At 40.4% G+C, this 21424-nt stretch overlaps 1 protein-coding gene across 1 annotated transcript in view; it reads right to left on the bottom strand.

Annotated features, from left to right (window-relative positions):
* Positions 1–21424, bottom strand: part of CYB5R4 (cytochrome b5 reductase 4) — a 1096982-nt gene that overhangs the window by 468677 nt on the left and 606881 nt on the right. The window contains exon 10 of the mRNA XM_086926570.1: positions 6740–6862. Within this exon, the coding sequence (XP_086782696.1) occupies positions 6740–6862 (123 nt within the window). The remainder of the gene's footprint in view (positions 1–6739; positions 6863–21424) is intronic.

The following is a 21424-nucleotide window of genomic DNA, read 5'->3' as shown; positions in this document are numbered from 1 at the left end:
ATCTCCAAGGTAAAAACATTGTCCCCATAGAGATTGCCCATACCCCATATGTCCAGAGCAAATCTAGGGGTAATCAATTATCCTGCCTATCTACAAGGGAATTACTTTAGCCTTTGGCTGCAGTATATCCCTGACCATGTCTAGGATGCTAAAGGTGTTAGGGATGAGTTTGAGAATGCTCACAAATGCTTAAGTGTTCCCAAACTTTCAAGGTGAACTGCACCTTGGACCGCCCACTTCCTACCCCTTGAGTGGAATTTACTATTGAGACTTTCTCTACATTCATGGAGAAGACATCCGTACCAGAAAATGCACTACATGAGATTGTTTTATGAATTCCTTGGCAGGTGGCAAAGTAAGAAAATTCAGTTAACAAAAGTACGAATACATGCAAATTTATCGCTGTGAATAGGCCTTTTTTTGGTCTTGCATGGAAGCACAGGTACACCATTTTATTGATACCATCCCATCTAGCTGCCAGAGAAGAAACAGTTTGTATCAAATGTACTGCGATGCACTCAACAGAAAATAAGCATGAATTCTACACTTTTTATAATAAAAGAAGTGCCTCTTTTATTCTGAGCAGGCAGTTATGTATTAGCAGTGGTCTTTCATTTTAGGGTTACTCTTTGTTCACCTGATAGAGATGCGAGATTTAGATAATCAGAAGATTTGCTTTTAGGGCCCTGGGCAAAACACATCATAGTTCTCAATATGGGGCATTTAAATTAAGTAGATGCAAGTTTAACATGTATTTGAATGTTAAAAGTGGGATTCGTCATCTTGAAATACTAGTAACATAGGATAATAGGTAACCTCTTCAAACAGGGATTCAAACATATTCTTTCAAAATGCTTGGAGTAAATTCTTAGCCAGGGCCAGCTTTAGCGCAGGTGGCGCCTGATGCAACACTGTTTGTTGGCGCCTCCCTCTGACAACCTCCAAACATGGACTCCCTCACCAACACCCTTTAACAGTGCCCCTCTAGTCTCTATAACCGCTCTCTCTCAGATGTGTTTAATTAGTTTTACAGCGCCACTCATACCATTGTAGGGTCTCAGAGCCCTTTACATCACACACATACATTACACAGAGAAAATCAATAATAAAGTGTGTAAATCAGTGTATAGGAAATGCTACATATGACACAAGGTGTAGGAAACACATGTTATGCATACTAGTAGGCAGTATAGTTTAAAAGTGCTTGGTCTGGAGAAGCATAGATTCAGAATTTAAAACGTACCACCATGGTTGGAGGTTGTCTTTACTAATAGGAATTGAGTTCTACCCAATTTAAGCCTTTTTGTGACATTAGGATAATGAGTGACTGGGGAAAAGAATCATACGCTCTATTCTATTTCATGCAGCTCTTTGATTACAGTTAATAGTTCACTTCTCTATATTAGGATTTTACCTTACATACTGCAAGTAACAAAAGGATCTCTCTGACAAAAGCAGTAATCCACTGACCTATTTACATTATATGCACTTTGTAAGCTGCATAGTACACGCTGTTTGCAACAGGCATATTAACCCTCTGTGCTACCCTACGAATTGTCAAAACTTCCACTGGACAAAACGTTGATCTCTCTCCAAGAAGAACATTAATCACCAGAGTTATCGTGACATTTTTATTGTTGTTTCGAAATTGCTGGAGTCAAGAAACGCAGAAGCAGGTTGATATACTTGGAAAGAGGGCACCCTCACGCGAAGTCAGCACCCATTGCGATGGCACCGGTCGCACTGCCCTGGATCCGGCCCTGCGTTGTTTTACTCAAGTCTTTCTATCTACCTCTATCCATCATCACCTTTACCTATCTTTTATTCTCTTATTTTTCTACATCATATCTATCTGTACCCCATCTCTTGGAGTAATGGACCCCCCTGCTTCTCTCTACATTCATTACTGCATGTCTATCTACCTGTATCTCTCTACTGCACTTTAAAACCTCTGTTTCTACCTCTCTTTATCTATAATCCTTGATATCCTACCTTTCTATTTTTACTTTACTTCTCTCTCTACGTTACATATCTTTTCACGCTATTTAAGTCTCCAATTGCTTCTCCCCTAACTTCACAACCTTCATATACTCTTCTCTCTATGTCTCCGTTCATCTACTGGATCTTTCCCCGTCCCATTTCTCTTAGCCACCAGGGTCACTTATAAACTGTCTATCCAGAGAAGAGTACATATATAAAGAGGAGGCACAAGGCAGAAGAAGAGAATTTTGGAGAAAGTTTTTAGATTTTATTAAATAGAATGGTGAAAATCCTCAGAGCAGGGCTTTTATTTTAACTTTTGCATCAAGAACACTAGTTGTTAAGGTGAGTACATTTCTAATTACAAATATTGAACAAATAAGGCTAGAATTTCAACAACTTTGTGCATTTGTCCTATTTTTATTTTATGCACCAGTCCACTAAACATGTAACAAGTCACTATTAGCATGTGTTCCCTTCAATGGGAGTAACAAGCTGGTTAGACACTGAACTCCACATAACATATTATTGGTGCATGAAAAAAAATCTAATTTCAAACACAAAAAGAAATGGCTTTATCAATGCTTGTTCTAGCTTTACTTCAGTACTATTTGGCTGGCAAACATCAGCCAGCTTGAGTTTTTGGTCTTTATTTGTTTCCCTGTTAACATATAGTTCAATACTGTTTGGCGCCACAAGGACTTGAGTGAGCCGAAAAGGGGATAATACATTTAACGTTGTTCCAAACAAAGACCACACAATCACAAGTGCAAATCACACTGCCAAAGACACACAGACACAAAAACTCATGTTTTAATCCCCACCAATACATGCACATATACAGAACAAAACATAGACCTAAAATAGAGCTCTATTGTCTTCATCAATGTATGTTTTAATTTTACATCTCTCTCTGCTCTCTCTCTCTCTACAGCGAAGACGAGGGTGAGTGGCAAGCCCTTTGTGGAGGAGAACAGAAAGACATCGAGGGCTGTGTGTAACATTGTTTCAATAACTGAGAACGTGTCAGAGCTGCATTAATAACTTGCACTGAACAGGCTGGATAATAGGTCTACCAGGACGCCAGTTTGTTGAAAAAGAACTTTTGCGAGTTGTATTCATTTTAACAGAAATGGATTTTGTACTGCATTACCTACCTGCACGTTATTCAATTCCAGATTGAGAAAGGCATGAAAATGTTGAAACGCATCTCTGGTTTAAACAGCCACACAATTTGAATAAATGTTCTCAGCCACACCCTCCCTTGAGTGACATATATATATATATATATATATATATTCACTGAAAAAACCATAGGTTTCACACCAGTTATAGTTAGGAATTAGCATTTAAAAAACCTATTAAATTCACAGAAAAAAACATAGGTTTCACACCAGTTATAGTTAGCTGGAAATTTTACTGACATAAAACCATTGAAATTCCCACGTTATAGTTAGTTGGACTCACTATAACTTGCGCGTGTAATGCACTGCTGATGACATCACATATTACATCACTCATGACATGGTCAGTGACATCACTCATGGCATCACTGATGACACCATCCTTGTGACAGAGTGACTGACCTCCTTTCACTGTAAAGTAACCCTTGAAACACATATTCAAAAATAGAAACTAACATTTACAAAAAAGTGGAGATACCTATACCAGTTACAACAACCAATTCAGTATTTCCACCATCTATATACACATCCACTCATTCACCAACAGTTCTATATAGTCATTCATACATATACTCACTTATCATATGTAGTGAGACACCTTTACATTCGTTAACACACCGACAGTCTTCCAAAACTTGCTCACACACATACTCACACATGCAAATAAACTATTGAACATCCATTTTTTTGCATATACAGCTATACACACACTACCACCTTACTTCTAAGGAAACTTACACATACTTACTCTCTCAAACAATCACTTATAGAAACACATACTTATAAAAACAAGAACTCTTTCAATCTCTCACTCTCACATATACTCACTTATATACATCAATACTCACATATACTAGATCAAAACATATGTAGTTACTGATAAAGACACTAGTGAGACATTCATTCACTTACTAACACATACATATACACACTCATTCACCCAAACAGTCCGACACATATGCTGTCTTCAAAACACATACAAACAGTGATTCAGTCATTGATGCATCTATGTGCTAAGTAACACCCCCACCAAATCAAACAGACAATTATAAAGATACTAAAAAAAACATCTAATAACCCATATAAACACACATGTAGCTACTCACCAACCCATGCAGCCACTTATACACAAAGTGAAACACTGATACATATATTTAAATATTTAAACATTACTCGCTAATATATGTATTCACTAAGATACACTTAATAAGCTAGTTAACCAATCATTTTTTTAAAAAAAACATCCATTTAGACACTTATTTAAACATTTATTCTTCCATTGACCTTTACATATACATATATAAAACATGTATATTTTTCAGAAAGACACACATTCACTGGATGGTGTCATCAGTGATGTCATGAGTGATGTCACTGACCATGTCATGAGTGATGTAATATGTGATGTCATCAGCAGTGCATTACACGCGCAAGTTATAGTGAGTCGAACTAACTATAACGTGGGAATTCCAATGGTTTTATGCCAGTAAAATTTCCAGCTAACTATAACTGGTGTGAAACCTATGGTTTTTTCTGTGAATTTAATAGGTTTTTTAAATGCTAATTCCTAACTATAAGTCTCAGTTATTATGTATGACTGTTAGCGCTCTAGTTGTTCTTTAGAACACTCTGGGACATTCTGTCATTGGGCTATATTTGGGCTACATCTGGCTGATATTTGGGCTACATTTGTTTTTTTTGTCTCTGGAGGCCATCTTTGGGCTACATTGGGCTACATTGGGCTACATTGGGCTACATCTGGACGATACAGTGAGCAGAATAGTAGGAAAACACCCAACAGTAACTTATCGAAGGGCAAAAAATCTGACGGACCATCTGATTCACAGCCATTGCAAAACAAAGAAAAGGGATAATTGGCTTAAAAACAACAGGCTTCGTGAAATGTTACACATGTAAAAGGTGTCAGATTGCAAAACAAACAAAGGAAATCCAAACAACAAACAACAAAATGTGGGAGATACGCCAATTGATCACATGTAAAACAGAATACACAATATACGCGATAGAATGCCCATGCCCACTTCTGTATGTGCGAAGTACAAAATGCGTACTCAAAAAACGTATAATGGAACATGTGAGAGCAACCACCCATAAAGACAGAGCAAATGCAGTTGCAAAACATATGGAGCAAGTACACAATGGAGATTGGAAAAAATTGAAATTTTACGGCATTGAAACAATTCCGAACAAAGTCCGAGAGAGAAACTCTTACGGCAGAAAGAGTCACGTCACATTTTGAAACTCCGAACTCTGAGTCCGCATGGCCTTAATCAGTCAGAGGAGTTATATATTCACTTATAAAGATAACAACAAAAATGTTTGGAAAAAGAAACAAGAGTGGAAAAGAAAACAGACATAAAACTTCAAAAAAAGAAAAAAATGAATGTATATAAAAAAATCAAAAATATAACAAAAAGTAATAAAAGAATTCACACAAAGAAAAATAAATACAAATGAGAGGACAATATGAAAAAGAAATACAAATGAGAGGACAATAAGAAAAATAAATTTGTGTTCCCCTACGAAATCCCACTGGAGGGAATAAAATCATGAAGGAAAGGTTACCAAAACCCACTAGAGGGTACTAAACATGCAATGTAATTACAACGCAATGGAATGGACAATGTAAAAGAAATTAATTCTCTCATTATTTAAAAAATGTGTAAATTAAATAATTTTTACTTGTTTGGTATAAATTTCACTTTTGCAGTGGTTTTTATGTAAAACTACAGTACCCACAATACATTGCAATCAGGAAACAGGAAGTGATGTAATACACATCCACAAATGCTTTTAAATAATGCCAAAAAAAAAGTGTTGAGTTGATCGTGAGCAAGATGCCAGCAGCATCGAAACGCGTTGATCACTCGCTTTTATGCTTAAAAGATCCTGAATAAAAAAATCTTGCTGTGGAAACCTAAAGGAGTGCTCCCCAATTATTTTGTGATACGAAGGAAGTGTATGGAATATTGAAACGGCGTGGTTCTGCCGTAGGGAGAGGCACCCATAACGAGCGCTGTAATGGCTGGGAAACCTGAACTGCTGTGTTTGCAATATATATGTATATATCTATATATATATATATATATAGATATATATATATATATATAGATATATATAGATATATAGATATATATAAAAAAATTGTATATTAGATTGAGATGCTTCAGTCAAGCCAAACAAATCAAAGATTAATGTGTTTTTAATCAACATGCATGTCAACTGACTCGGTTCAGTCTGGAGGCTCTCGATGATTTAAGGCAAAAAAAATGCTTCATTTACCTGCCACCTGCCGGAAATTAACTCTGATACAATGTGTGTCAATTGGGAAAATGCATTCCCTGAATTCTTTATATTTCAAATCTCCCACTTTCCACTTGTAAAATGTTGGCATATATGAAACAGATGTAGAGAACAGTAGCGACTAATATTATAGTTACACATTCAAAACATTTGAGAGAAATTATCAAATGGGAGCTTTTTTCAGTACCTCAATGAATATAATGTCATGAACATAACTTTGTAAGGCGCTATAAACATTATTGAAGAAATACCTCTGTCTGTTCGTTTGATGAATGAATTATGGCCGTCCAATGGCTCGCCAAGCTTTGCCCATGTAACCCTATCTCGTTTCTGAAGTACAATCTCTATTTTACCCACAATTCCAGTGATGCAAACTAAAAAAGAAAAAGAAAAAAACAAGTAAAATTAGACCTTCATTTGCAGGAACGGCATATTGGAAACAATCCAAAGTGGCCAAATACACAAACAGGCTTACATTTTATTGTAAACACACAAGCAACGCAGAAACAAATACAATAATACATAATAACCTTAAAAAGCAGACACCCACTTAAATAATGCAATGACTTCGATATTTAAAAACAATGAAGAGCATTAAAAACAATGATAAAGCAATGTACCCCCTATAAATTAGGAGACTGCAATTTAATTTGCAAAGGTATGAAAGGATCCACAGATGTGCAAACAAATCCTTTGGGGTCATTATTTCACCCTCCAGGAATATGCGTTTTAGCAATGGGGCTTTTATCTGCTTAAAATCCGAACAAAATAAGAGAGCAACTAATAGTTTCTATAAATGGTAAACAAAAAAAGTAAATATGTTTAATTTTCTGCTTTCGCATTTCCTAAAAAATTATTACTGGTGAAATAAGCAAAATTGGTTTAAAAAACATACAGTGTGCGATTCATTTGGTTGAGATAATACCAGATACAGTGTGCAGTTATTTGGAATTCAAATCACCCTTGAGCTCACAATGGACATAAACCACTTGAAATTTCGGAACAGACGTAAGACACTTTTGTTTTCCTCCTAAATATCTTGCAACACAGGTAATTTATTTCTAGACCGTTTTTTACAGCGTCTTTAAACCCTTAACAATATCACAAACAGTATTAACTATAATAATAATATCAATACTACTACTAGTAATAATGATGATGATAATAATAATAATAGTTGAAACTGATCACCTGACAAGCACTCATAGTGTCAGTTTCAAATGCCTTTACTTCTGCTCCCGGAGAATAATCCGGTAGCCTAAAACCGAGTCTTTAAAAAGCCCATGCAACTCTACTTATTCGCTGATTTGAATTATCTAGTTCTACCAAACAGAATCCAAATACTTTAAGAGCTGCATCAACAGCACCCTATCAATAAAATTAATTTATCCTTTTATTGCTCCCGCCAATTTCCATAATTTTAGTTTCAGCCATGATAATCTGATGATCTATTCACACATAGCATGATTCAAAATAGCACACTAGATGTTTTAACATCATGTTGGTACTGGACATTAATAATGTATCATTTGCTAACAAGAGTGGTGGGTGTCTGGTCACAATCCTAAATTGGGCTGATTGTAGCAGCCATGACAATCAGCAAGTTAAATTGGTTTTGTGCCCAGGTCCATCCCTAGTGCATGCTTCTTCTCATTATGAATGGGTTAGTTAGTTTCCTGTTAAGCCACACATAACCCTAGCGATTCCATCTGTATATAGTATGTGGATCAGTTCTATTCAGTTGAAGTTCATTTTCTGTTGCCTTAACATATTCAACAGTTTATCAACAAATGTATAAAACCTAATGGAGTTCTCCTTTTTTTAGGAAAATATATCCCATTATTCGCAAAAAAAACATTGATCAATCGCCCATAGGATGTGGCCAAAAAAACAGCCTAAACACTTCATGAATCACTGTCAATGATTTCAGGATCAAAGCACTACATAATAAGTCATAAAAAATGTTCCTGAAGAAAACCTAAAAGAATTTGGAAACAGATAAAAAGGTCTCCTACAGTCCTCATGCCACATTTCATGATGAAAAAAATACATCTCTGGCGTTACCAAGCCAATTTTGGTCACACCTGGTATATTTTCTTTAGTCCCCAGTCATTACAGTTACACAAACCCAACATTTGGAGCAGGGAAAATGGACAAGTATCTTGTGAACCTATTCCAAACGTATCTACAAAAGGTACAGAGTACACCTTTTCAGACAAACTTGGCGGAGACAAGAAGTTTATTCTTCTGGTTTCCCGCCTTTTCTCCAGAGCAAGGATACATACTAACAAACATCTGGACTAGTTATAAGAAACTTTTATTTGATGTCAAACTAGTATAGAAAATATAGACAATATCAGTTACTGTACTGATCCAGCGCTCATATTGAAAAACTGTCTCACCAACGCTACCTATCTCCACAATACTCACCATTAATCATGAATCAATACTAAGGCCCATAAACTTACGAGACAATTTTTGAGCGACTGAATCATGTGACCAAATTAATCAAACCTATTCACAAATTATTTACATATTTATATACAACTGCAGTTTATCTTTTCTTACCGTGGTTCTTAACAAATGTCATTTAATTAAGTCACTTAAGGCGAATGGATCAACTAATGATAACTAGACCATGAATAAACAAGACCAGCTTGTCATTTCAAAATCTACTTTTATTAACCTTATTTCAAAGAAAGAGCATTTTTATTAAAGAATCTTATTTTATTAGCAAAAAAAAGCATCATTTTAAGGAAAAGACTATTAGACTGACATATTAAAGACAAATCAGTTAGCATGAATTTTAAAACAAAGTATAAGTTTTCATTCCCTAAATTCTATCTCCCTGTCTAAAAACTCTCTTCACCTAAAAAGAATCAAAGTCTGCTGTCCTTACGTGCGCCATAGAGTCCAACAGCACGTCTCGCCCTTCAGGAATCAGAAAACGAGGAGAGATTCCCTCCTCCCAGTGAGCCAGGTTTTATACCTTTCTAACTAGCTAAAGTAACGAAATTTTGCATTCTTCTTCACAAATTCAGATTTGCCATTGGCTGAGCTGTGTCAGTGTTGCAGAATCACACACAAGACGCTCCGATGTTTCCTTCTTGATGACGCTTAGTCCCAACCCCCTCGAGAACCAGTTATCTCAACAAGGATTTCAACTCTTGATGAGCCAACTTGTCCCCAAGGGAAAGGGGAAGTGGAGTGAGAAACAAGAAAAGACAAACACTGGTTCTCGTCTCTGGAAGGCCAGATTCTGTTTCTCAGTTGAAGTGTTCTGGGTATTGATCACTCTTAATACCAGCAGAGACTACGTGTTCTATTGTAATATAAACAACCATACATCAATATCTTAATGTGTTATTACCGTGTACAGAATATATGTAATTACCTTGATAATACACACCAGTAAGCTAAAGACCCATGCCCACACTTCTGTACTTCGTCAGTCTCGTAGGAATGACTTTTGCTTGAGTTCTGATTCCTTAAAACACAGGATAAGCCTGTAATAGACTCCGAAGTAGGCCTTGACTGGGGTTCTGTCTACAAGAGAGAAACACACCAAAGCACAGCAAGGCACCTAAAAACTCTAAAAAGGGGGGGCCTAAAGTAGCCTAGAATACTGTTGCTGAATAATTCAAAAGTACACTAATAGAATATCAACAATAACTACATTGCATACATATCATTACACATTTGCAGTTACCAATGCTTATTATGCTTTTTAGCAGATGATTGTAACTCCAACAACTGCAACTCAATCAAGTTCTTAGTGCGCCATGTGCTTAGAGATTAACTCGCTCAATATTGTCCAAATACTCTGAGAGCCTCGTTTTGCACTGTCCAAGGCTTGTTTGTAATTACAACGTCCTTCTCTAACAACGTTCTCTTCCTGTTGCTAAGTAACAAAAGCTTACTGTCCTTTCTTCGTTTTTTCCAGGAAGTGCTGCAGAAGGCGGGGACTGGTTCCGGCAAGGTCCGAAGGCAGGGACTGTTTCCGGCGAGGTCCAGAGGCTCGACTGTTGTGGGGAAATAGGTAGAACTGAGGAGAACAGGAGCAGGTACGTACGGGAGCAAGAGGGAAGGAAACGAAGGAGGGAGAAGGTTGGGGTAGCAGAATCCTCGTGGCTGGATCAGCTTCGGAGCGCTCGTTGTGCTACGATGCAAAGAAGCGAAGCATCAGCACGTTGTCGAGCGCTCCTATTTATAGTGTTCAGTGTCCTCATTTGCATGCGCTGCACAAGTCTCATTTGCATGCGCAGCACGAGAAACCCAGGATACTCGGATACACGTGAACAACACATTTGAGCAGGGGGTTATGCACCAAGTCTGCAACAAGCATAGGTCCCTGCAAACAGCAAAGAAACAAACAAGCATTGCAAAGCAAACAAGCATTGCTAACAACAATCAGCAAAGTCCATGCACATAAATTAGTTGTTACACAGGTTCAGACAAACAGATTAAGCTAGGGAATAAACTCACTAACCTAGAGCAGCATGGATTCCCCTAACAGTCAGTCCACCAACATGACGTGACCATCTCCAAACCGAGAACGGGCATTTCTTTAGCCCTATTGTCTTTTGCTCTCGAGTCATTTCGCTTCCTCGAAAATGTATCTAAGTACGAGCTACAGTTCATAACTTCCTTGCCTTGGCAATCCTGCCGCTTCCTGTCCTTGGACAATCTCTTCCATGAGCACATTAAGCACAACTTATTCAACAGTATTTTCTGACAAAATTGTCGACGTGGTAAAACTTTCCATTTCTCGTGTGTGCAAGGCTCCTCTCTGGATAGGATTCGAAAACGCCATCTTTGCAGGCCTAAAGGCCTCTCATGGAAAATAATATTTAAACAAACACAAAACAGTAATTAATTAAAGAATTGAGACCCATTCTGTTACCCACCCCTTTGCTAATTATTAACCCATTAATTTATGTTACCTAGCTAAGCACACATAGCAGCATTTATAGTAACCTTCTTCTTTTAGGCCATCAGGATTCTCCTCGAGCTTTTGCCACAGAAAAGACATAACAGAACATAAGCACACACAAATATGCACATGCTATTAATTAAACAGCCGCATTTAATACTGACAATAACAATAGACAGGGTTAGTTTATTATTTTCACATACTTGCAATTGCAACACAAACCATAAGAATTAGTCCCACAAGTTTTTCTGTTTATATGCATTTTAAAACTAATGTTGGTTAATAAATTCAACAACATGCCAATTAATACAGTTACATTTATTATGGAAGTTTAACTTTGCGAGTTTGAACGAAATTTCATTCATCTGCTTGCTCCATCAGTACCAATAGAGAATATGACGAATATGAAAAGTATGAAGAGAGATAAAATTGTATTTGTCTTTCCACCAGAGTCCTTGCTGATAAGAATTAGCATCTAAACATACTGCCATAATGAGAGGTGTAAAATCTGCTTACTGAGAGCGGGCTAACTTCAGCTCGCAGGGCCCAGTCTGTGCAAGCCTAACTGGGTTACCTGCCAACGTCCTTTGAAAGACAAACCCCCTGGCTGAAAGAATACACACCTTTCTGCCTCAGAGAGCTCAGAGTATCCTAACTGTAGCTTCAAGAAAGTCTCCTTGTGATGTTTGATGTTCTGTTAAAGAATCTCATGGGAATTTTTACAGCCTCACAAGTGAATGAACGTCTGACTTTACAATAGGACTGAGTAAAATATATCAAGTTAGATATAGGAAAGGAAAGCAAAATATCATGAAATATGAAGCATACGAAATGCATTATTTCATATTTATGTGCATAATGGATTACAAAACAACTGGCTATGCCAATGACCACAGCTGAACCATCTGCACCAATTCATAATGTGTAAATCCCCAACAATTCTCATAGTATGTAATGCATTAACCACTCTACAAACTGTGATCAAGAAGGCAATATCTACTTTGACAAAAAATATTAGAATCCTTTCAGTTTTTTGTATGTGTAAGAATTTATGGGAATTAATGGTATCGACTGCTAAGGTAAAATATGTCATGTCTTCTTTCCTATCTATCAGCTGAGGTAGTGTATTCTCCCTAATATATCATGTTAGATTAGAAAACAGTTCAATCAATCAATCAGAGTTTTGTTAAGTGCGCTAATCACCCCCAAGAAGTATTGAGGCGCTAGCGTGATGTGAGTCTGTTAGAACTGCCAGGTTTTGAGTCCGCTCTTGAACTTGGCGAGGGATGTTCAGAGGTGGATGGGGAGGTCGTTCCAGGCTTTAGCTGTAAGGTGGGAGAAGGCGCGACCTCCGGTTCAGGTGCGATAGATGCATGGGACAGTGGCGAGGGCCAGGGTGGTCCAGCGTATAGGTGGGTCAGTAGGGGCTTGATTTGAGAGTGATGGTGAGGTTGCAGTGGTTCCCGTACTGTGTGCGTGTATAAATACAATGTACACCTTCTTTTCCATGCTTGGTGTCAATTCCAGTTCATGTCACCTGAAGTACTTCAACCGCAACGTTGTTGGAATACGCACTGCCTCCTTCGTTCCTAACTCTGTTCCGGACTTGCTCTTCAGATCACGAATTCTGCAGTAACATGTTTCATATTCCCTGGAGTGTTGGACAGGCACTTGGCTTTGCTCTCGTAGAACTGCTTATTCCTTTGGAAATCACTGGTGAAGTACAGAACTGTTGGTTTGTTTTTCCCTTTTCTTTTCTACGGAAACTCAGCATATATTTTGTAACCAGTTCCCATTGTTGTGGGTTTCTTGGACACTTTCACGAAGCATACAGGGACCACCTCAGGAAAGAAGGGATCCCTTATTTTTGCCTCTGTAGTTAGCAGGTGTATGCTGAAGTGGCTTTTTATTCCGCAGTTGAGAAGGGGGGGTTTCAATCCTCTTTGGACCTGTGAAGTACATTTCGGATGATTCAGCAAAGGTTGCATTTGTTATCTCTTAATTGGCAGGTACGGCAGCCACATGGTCTGTCCCTTTGGTGGACAGCAATGATCCTATTCTTTATAATTTCCAGGCTTTCAAGGAGCAACTGCGTCGCTTGTATGCAAAACATGTGTTTATGCAGGCCAGTTACGCAGAATTGCTCAAACTATGACAAGGGAAGCAGGATTTGTTGGTCTACATTTCTTCCTTTAACAGGCTTGAATCTGAAACACATTGGCCTATTGAGCAAAGGACATTGTTGTTTTATCAGGGCCTCTGTGAGGAGTTGAAGGATGTAGTATCTCAAGTGGTGAGTTCTCCGGAGGATTGCTTGGAGTTTATTAACTTGGTGGTAAAATTAAACCATTGTTTCTCTGAAAGAGGAGAAAAATCGGTTTCGAGCATCACATGTTATTATTGTGAGCCAAAACAAGATGTCGGATCGAAATCCTTGCCTGAACCTATGCAGATAGGTGGGGTGCGGGGTCCTTTGTCCAGGGAGGAAAAGGAAAGAAGGCTGGTTCACAATTTATATTTGTATTGTGGGAAGAATTAACATAATGCCCTGTGAATGTCAGGTGAGACCCTCTAGTACTATTTCGAGGAATTCCAAAATCAAGGGAGGAAAAAAGAATTGTAGTACATTCAGCTTCCTTAGGCTAGAGCAAAAAATCAAGTTAGGGGGAATGAACCACTTGTCCTGTGCTCCCAGGGTCTATGATAATGTGTGGGGGTTCATGATGGTAAAAAACCCTCATATGCGAACACTCGTATCAAGCGGTATATCTTGATTTTCCACTATTTAGTGTCGCAGCAGCATTATCATTGGGTCTTTTCCTTTGTATATTATGCTGACCTCCACATGGAGGAAGACCACCTGGATTGACAGTAGTGGTCAGAGATAAAAAGAAGGTGTGTTGGTGTTCAGGTGAGTGTAGTCGCTTGAGACGATAACGCCGCAAAAGGTTTGGCGCACGGACCCGATCCCTCGATGTAAGCCCAGTAATAATGAATTAAGATAAATTATCTAAAAATTAAAGTGGTTACTGCGCCACTTTGTCCTTTAAAGAGCCAGTATATACTCTTGAGCACCTTGGTCCTGACGAAAGCCTCTAGAGATGCCAGGAGGCTGAAACATGTTGACCTTTATCACGAGTGCAGAAGGCTAGTAACTGGGCCTTAGCACGCACACCTCTGTTTTTATCTTCCTTTACCTATGTTCGACAGAATAAAAGACATCAGAAACTACGTATAAGGGATTTTAAGCTACACTCACCTGAACACCAACACACCCTCTTTTTATCTCTGACCACTACTGTCAATCCAGTTGGTCTTCCTCCATGTGGAGGTCAGCATAATATACAAAGGAAAAGACCCAATGATAATGCTGCTGCGACATTAAATATTGGAGAATCAAGATATACCGCTTGACCCACACATTATCATAGACCCTGGGAACACAGGGCAAGTGGTTCATTCCCCCCAACTTGATTTTTTGCATTATTTCGAATAAGTCAGTGGCTTTTGTGCAACAGGATATAACTTCATTATGTTCTGAAGAAAGTGAGCATGTTAACCCTTATGACATTGCGGGTTCGGTCCAAAGGGTACTGCGTCATTTCACTATTACAGTGAATTTGGTACTTACGAATAGCAGGAGAACTACCATTTCGGTGATTACTTTACTCTGGTGCCACAGGTAACTTTATGGATATCCATTTAGCAGAGAAATTGAATGTTCCTTGTGTATTATAGAACAACATGAACCAGTTTGAGCTATTGATGGCTCTGAGTTATCATTTGGGTTGCTCATTAAGTAAACCGAGCCTCTCCTGGTGTTATGTGATAATGGACATTCAGAGACTGTTAGTTCAGACTTATCGATGCTCCCCTGGCGACAGCTTCATAACCCAAAGATTGACTGAGGGAGACGGACTGTCACATTGGACTCCGAATATTGTCTGCAGCATTGTTATTTGGAGGCTACAGATTGGGTATCACCCCTGATGTGTGCAGTGGGTGCAGGTGTAGAGAACAGTTGTATTCCTCCCCCTTTTGCTGACTATGGTAATGTGTTTGACAAGGTTCAGGCCAGTATGTTGCCCCCACATAGAAACTGTGACTGTCGTATTGACTTGTTTCCCGGGGCTACTTTGCCATGTTGTCGTATTTATGCTCTCTGTGAACCAGAAGGAAGACATTTACAGACATATTTAGATGAGATGTTGGCAACTGGGTTTATTAGACAATCCTCTTCTCCTGTGTCCTCTCCAATTTTCTTCATACCGAAGAAAAAACGAGATCTCTGTGTCTGTATTGACTATAGGGCTCTCTATAAGGTAACAATTAAAAATGAATATCCGCTCCCCTTGATTCCTGTACTATTGGACCAAGTGCAGCATGCAACAGTTTTTTGTACTAAGTTTGGTTTATTTGAGTATTGTGTTATGCCTTTTGGTTTATGTAACGCCCCTGCTGCGTTTCAGTTTTGGACAAATACAAATTTCACGTGTCTTCGGTGGAGTTTCTGAGTTTTCTCATTTCCTCTAAGGGTATCAAGATGGACCCTAAAAAAACGGTGGCTATCACAACTTGGCCAGTTCCGACAAAAAAAGACGGACAGGTGCTCTTAGGCTTTGCCAATTTTGTAGGCGTTTTATTTCTCATTTTTCAGATATCACAACAACTATGACTAGTTTGAAAAAAGCGGGGTCCTTTGTATGGTCTCCTGCAGCTCAATAGCTCTGGAGACATGGTGAAAAAATTCACATCTGACCCTGTTCTCAAACATCCTGATCCTGCCTTTCTTTTTTTTGTGGAGGCTGATGCTTCTCAGTATGCGGTGGTGGGGGTCTTGTCACAACAGGTTTTGGAATTGGGACTTATGCATCACATTGCTTTCTTTTCCAAGAAGTTATTACCAGCTGAGCAGAACAACACCATGGCCGAAAGAGAGATGTTGTCAATAAAGATGTCCTTTCAGGAATGGCGACATCATTTATGGGGAGCCAGACATACCATCAAGATATACACAGACAATAAAATATGGAATTTTTCCTATCTGCACGGGCTTTAACTCCAAGGAAGATGAGATGGATATTGTTTTTTAATGAATATGATTTTACGATTTCGTACAGACCTGCAGTCCAACAAGTAAAATCTGATGCCTTCTCACATATACATGTGGCCCCCTTGGATGATGTTTCCATTGTGGAAGTTCGACCCATGATTTCAGGAGAAAAGATCATAGGGTGTAATTCTATAGACAAATTTCTTGCTATAGTTCAGGAAAAGTTGGGAACCATTGATATGACACTGTGGTTGCTTAATCCTTTGTTTCAGCTGAGGGATGGATTGTTGTATCATGGAGAACAGATTTTCATACCACCTGAGTTGAGGAATCAGGTTCTTTCCTGGCGCCATTCTTCCTCATTAGTTGGCCATCCTGGGGTGACAAAAACAAAGGAGTTTTGTCTTTTTTGATTGTGGTGGGACACATTAGGGCATGACATACAGGTGTTTGTGGCTTCATGTCCAGTTTGTGCAGTCGCCAAAGCTTCACATACTCTTTCTGTAGGTTTGTTACATTCACTGCCGGCACCCCTTTTTCCATTGCATACCATTAGCATGGATTTTGTTACTGATCTTCGCCTGGAAGCAGGGTACACTGCAATATTGGTGGTTGTTGATCTGTTTTCTAAAACGGCTCGTTTTTTACCATTGCATAAGGTGCCTACAGCTAGAGAATTGGTTGATACCTTTATCTCACAAATAGTATGATTACATGGGATTCCCATTGCTATTGTATCGGATCGCAATGCACAGTTTATCTACCACTTTTGGAGGGAATTGTGCTCTGCATTAAGGATGGAGCTCCGGTTGTCCTCAGATTATCATCCACAAACAGATGGACAAACAGAGCGTACCAATCAGACGATGGAACAATATCTGCATTGTCTCTTCTTTAACTCGTAGTTGTGAAACAGCGCTCCCCATAGCGGAGTTTGCATATAATAACAGCATGCACTCGGCCTTGAGTATGACTCCTTTCTTTTGTTCCATGGGCTTTCATCCTAAGGCTTTTCTAATACAACCCTCAGGTCGTGTTCCGGCAGTTGACACTCTGAGCCATGTTTTGGTAGAAATATGGAGAAAGGAAAAAGAACACCTAACAGTGGCTTAAGAAAACATGAAGAGACAGGCTGATAAACATTGCTGTCTGGCTCATCACATGCTCCAGGAGATATGGTGTTGTTGTCTGCTAAGAATTTGAGATTAGGTGGTCCCAGAAAGTTGCAGCGATGTTATGTTGGTCCCTTCAAGATAGTACGGGTGGTGAATCTGGTTGCCATGAAACTGGATTTGCCTGATGACTATAAGATTTACCCTGTTTTTCATACATCCCTTTTGAAACCCTATACGGTCACCTCCCAGCGCTTACCTCCACCTCCACCTATGGTGCATGTGGAGCATGAAGAGTTTGAGGTGAATGCCATTTTGGATTCCCGGAGACGGCAGGGTAAACCATTTTATTTGGTGAATTGGAAGGGCTATACCACTGATGATCGTACCTGGGAACCTGCCAGTTTTGTGCATGCCCCCTGGTTGGTGCATTTGTTTCATGCATGGCATCCGTCCAAGCCCCGTCCTGTAAGGGATCGTTTGGGAGGGGGTACTGTTAGGCCCCAAGTATAGGTAGGGTTATTAGGGGCTTGATTTTGCTTACCTTTTATCTTTCTTTTCTTTTGGGCACTGTGAGAGTGATGGTGCGGTTGCAGTGGATCCAATACTGTAAACGGGTAAAAATACAATGTACATCTTCTTTTCCATGCTTGGTTTCAATTCCAGATCATGTCACTGGAAGGACTTCGCCCGCACCGTGTTGGAATATGCACTGCCTCCTTCATTGCTGACTGTGTTCCGGATTAGAAAACAGTTCAATCAATCAATCAGAGTTTTGTTAAGTGCGATAATCACCCCCAAGTATTGAGGCGCTACCGTGATGTGAGTCTATTTGAACAGCCAGGTCTTGAGTCCGCTCTTGAACTTGACGAGGGATGTTCAGAGGTGGATGGGGAGGTCGTTCCAGGCTTTAGCTGTAGGGTGGGGGAAGGAGCTGCCTCCAGTTCAGGTGCGATAGATGCATGGGACAGTGGCGAGGGCCAGGGTGGCTGCTAGGTCCGGCGTATAGGTAGGGTTAGTAGGGGCTTGATTTTGCTTATCTATCTTTTCTTTTGGGTACTGTGAGAGTGATGGTGAGGTTGCAGTGGTTCCCGTACTGTGTGCGTGTATAAAAACAATGTACACCTTCTTTTCCATGCTTGGTGTCAATTCCAGTTTGTGTCACCGGAAGGACTTCACCCGCAGCGTTGTTGGAATACGCACTGCCTCCTTCGTTCCTAACTCTGTTTCGGACTTGCTCTTCGGATCTTGGCTTCTGCAGTAATGTGTTTCGTATTCCCTGGAGTAAAGGACAGACACTTTTTCTTTGCTTTCGTGGAACTGCTTATTCCCTTGGAAATCGCTGGCGAAGTACAGGACTGGTCAATTGTTTTTCCCTTTTTCTTTTCTACAGAAACTCTTTTTATATTTTGTTTCCAGTTCCCATTGTTGTGGGTTTCTTGGACGCTTTCACAAAGCATACAGGGACCGCATAGGGAAAGAAGGGATCCCTTGTTTTTGCATCTGTAGTTATCAATTGTTTACTGGAGTGGCTTTTTATCCCACAGTTGAGAAAGGGAGATTTTGATGCTCTTTGGACCTGTGATGTATATTTTATGGAATCACGGGTTCTTCCGACAAGGTGTTTTCAAGATGTGGTAAGAAGTGAAACAATACTGCTATAAAACCGCTGCTTAATAGAGTTTGACTGTTGTTCTCTTCAGTACCTGATGTATTTCTTTCTCTATTTTCTTCAGCTTCTCAGAGCTGCTGTCCCTAATCAGTGATTCATCGGCCAGTGAAGGGGGGGAGCATCTTACTAAGGGTCCACATCTTGTTTCTTCCCTTCTCTTGCCCCCCCCCCCATCTTCTCACGGTGCCTTCTTTTACTGTTGCTCTGATATATGTACATGAGCAGTAGCAGTTAAGTCACGGTTAGTGAATGGGACCTACTTCGCTCCTGCAGTGTTGGGCTTACTTGTGAGTGGTGACGGAACAGTGGCAGTCCGCAGGTGTCTGGGGGGCCAGTGGAAGGTCCAGCGGTTGTTCAGGTATTCTGGTCCGGTGCTGTGGAGAGCTCTGTCGGTGTTCGTGAGCAGCTTGAAGTGGCATCTCTTCTTGACGGAGTGCCAGTGCAGGCTAGAGAGGTGGGGTGATGTGGGCCCATATGGGCAGGTCCAGGATGATTCCCGTAGCTGGGTTCTGCATGGTTTGGTGGCAATTGAGAACATGGTTAGTGGATCCGATGTCGAGAGTTCGCTCTCGATGATGCTTCCAAGGTTACGTGCATAAGTGGTGGGGGTGGGTGAGGGTCAGTGGGTGGAAGGCCACCAGGAGTCATTTCTTGATGAGGGGGGTCTTCTGAAGAGGAGAACTTCAGTTTTGTCAGTGTTAAGTTGGAGGCAGTTGGCTCTCATCCAGTCATCGACATTGGTCATGGCGTTCTGGAATCTCAATCTGGTGGAGACAGTGTCTTCGGTGAGGGAGAGTATGAGCTGGGTGTTGTTGGCATAGGAGACTATGCTCAGACCGTGGCTATGGATGATGGGGCCAGTGGGGTCATGTAGATGTTGAACAGTCTTGGGCTGAGTGAGGAGCCTTGGGGCACGCCGCAGATGATGCTTATGGGGTCAAAGGTGTATGGCAGGAAGCGGGTTCTTTGGGTGCGTCCGGTGAGAAAAGAGGATAGAAGCTTGAGGGCGTTGTCTTGGATGCCAATGTGGTGGAATCATTGGATGTAGAGAGATGGTGTTGAAGGTCAGGGATAGGTTGAGGAGGATCAGGGCTGTTGATTCACCACGGTGGAGGATGGCTCTGATGTTGTGTGTGGCAGCTATGAAGGCGGTTTCTGTGCTGTAGTTCGGACGGAAGCCAAATTGGGAGGAAACTAGCAGGTGATAAGACTCCAAGTAGTCTGTAAGTTGGCGGTTGACGGCTGTCTCCAGTACCTTGGCTGGTAGGGGGAGGAGCAAGATGGGGTGGTAGTTCTTGAGGTTGGATGGGTCCATTGTTACAGGAGTTTTACTTTGATATGGTTCCCGGATTCCAGGAAAGTGGCGGTGCTGAGCGCTGTGCTGATGATGCTGGTGAGCGGCTGGGGACTGATTGCTTTGAGTCTAAGGTTGAAGATGCGGTGGGGGCTGGGGTCAACGTGGGCTCCAGAGTGGATGGAGGACATGATGGAAGTTGTAGTTTCAGAGCTGAAGGTTTCCCAGTAGGTCAGGAGGTGAGGTGGGTGGGGTAAGTGGGAGTAGCGGGTAGGACTGGTCTTGGTGGTTGGGGTTACAAGTTTTTGTAGATGTTGGCGATCTTGGAATGGAAGAAGTCTGCGAGCAAGTTGCAGGGGGACTGGTAATGCTGGATGGTGTTTTTGACGGCGTTTGTGGGGGACATTTCTCTGACGATGGTGAAAAGGTCCTTGGTGTGGTTGGTGGACTGGAGGCGGATGGTGAGGGCTGCTCTCTGTGCTTTTCAGATGGTGTGGTGGGAAGTTTTGAGGGCTGTTTTGAAGACTGTGTGGTCGTTTGGATCTCTGCTGGTGTGCCATCATCATTTCGACAGTTCTGCAAAGATGGCAACTCAAGTCTGATGAATGTGTCCATGGCTAGCAGTGTGTTTACGAGTACCGAAACAATCAAAACAAAAACCACAGACTAGAGTTCTGTTCAATGCTTACTTGAAAGTATTGACATTTCCGATTGGATTTTTTTTTCTTTTTATCGCTACCAAAGGATGACAGACTATTCTAGAGCTTCCTAAAAGCAGGTCATCTGATTGTTTTTCAGTGCAAGGTAAATGGTCAAAAGGATACTTCAGAAGTACATAACATTTTACAAGGATCTGTGCTGCAAGAAATAAG

Source organism: Lissotriton vulgaris, chromosome 6 (assembly GCF_964263255.1).
Source record: "Lissotriton vulgaris chromosome 6, aLisVul1.2, whole genome shotgun sequence".
Classification (NCBI taxonomy): Eukaryota; Metazoa; Chordata; class Amphibia; order Caudata; family Salamandridae; genus Lissotriton; species Lissotriton vulgaris.
This window is presented reverse-complemented; position numbering and strand designations above follow the sequence as displayed.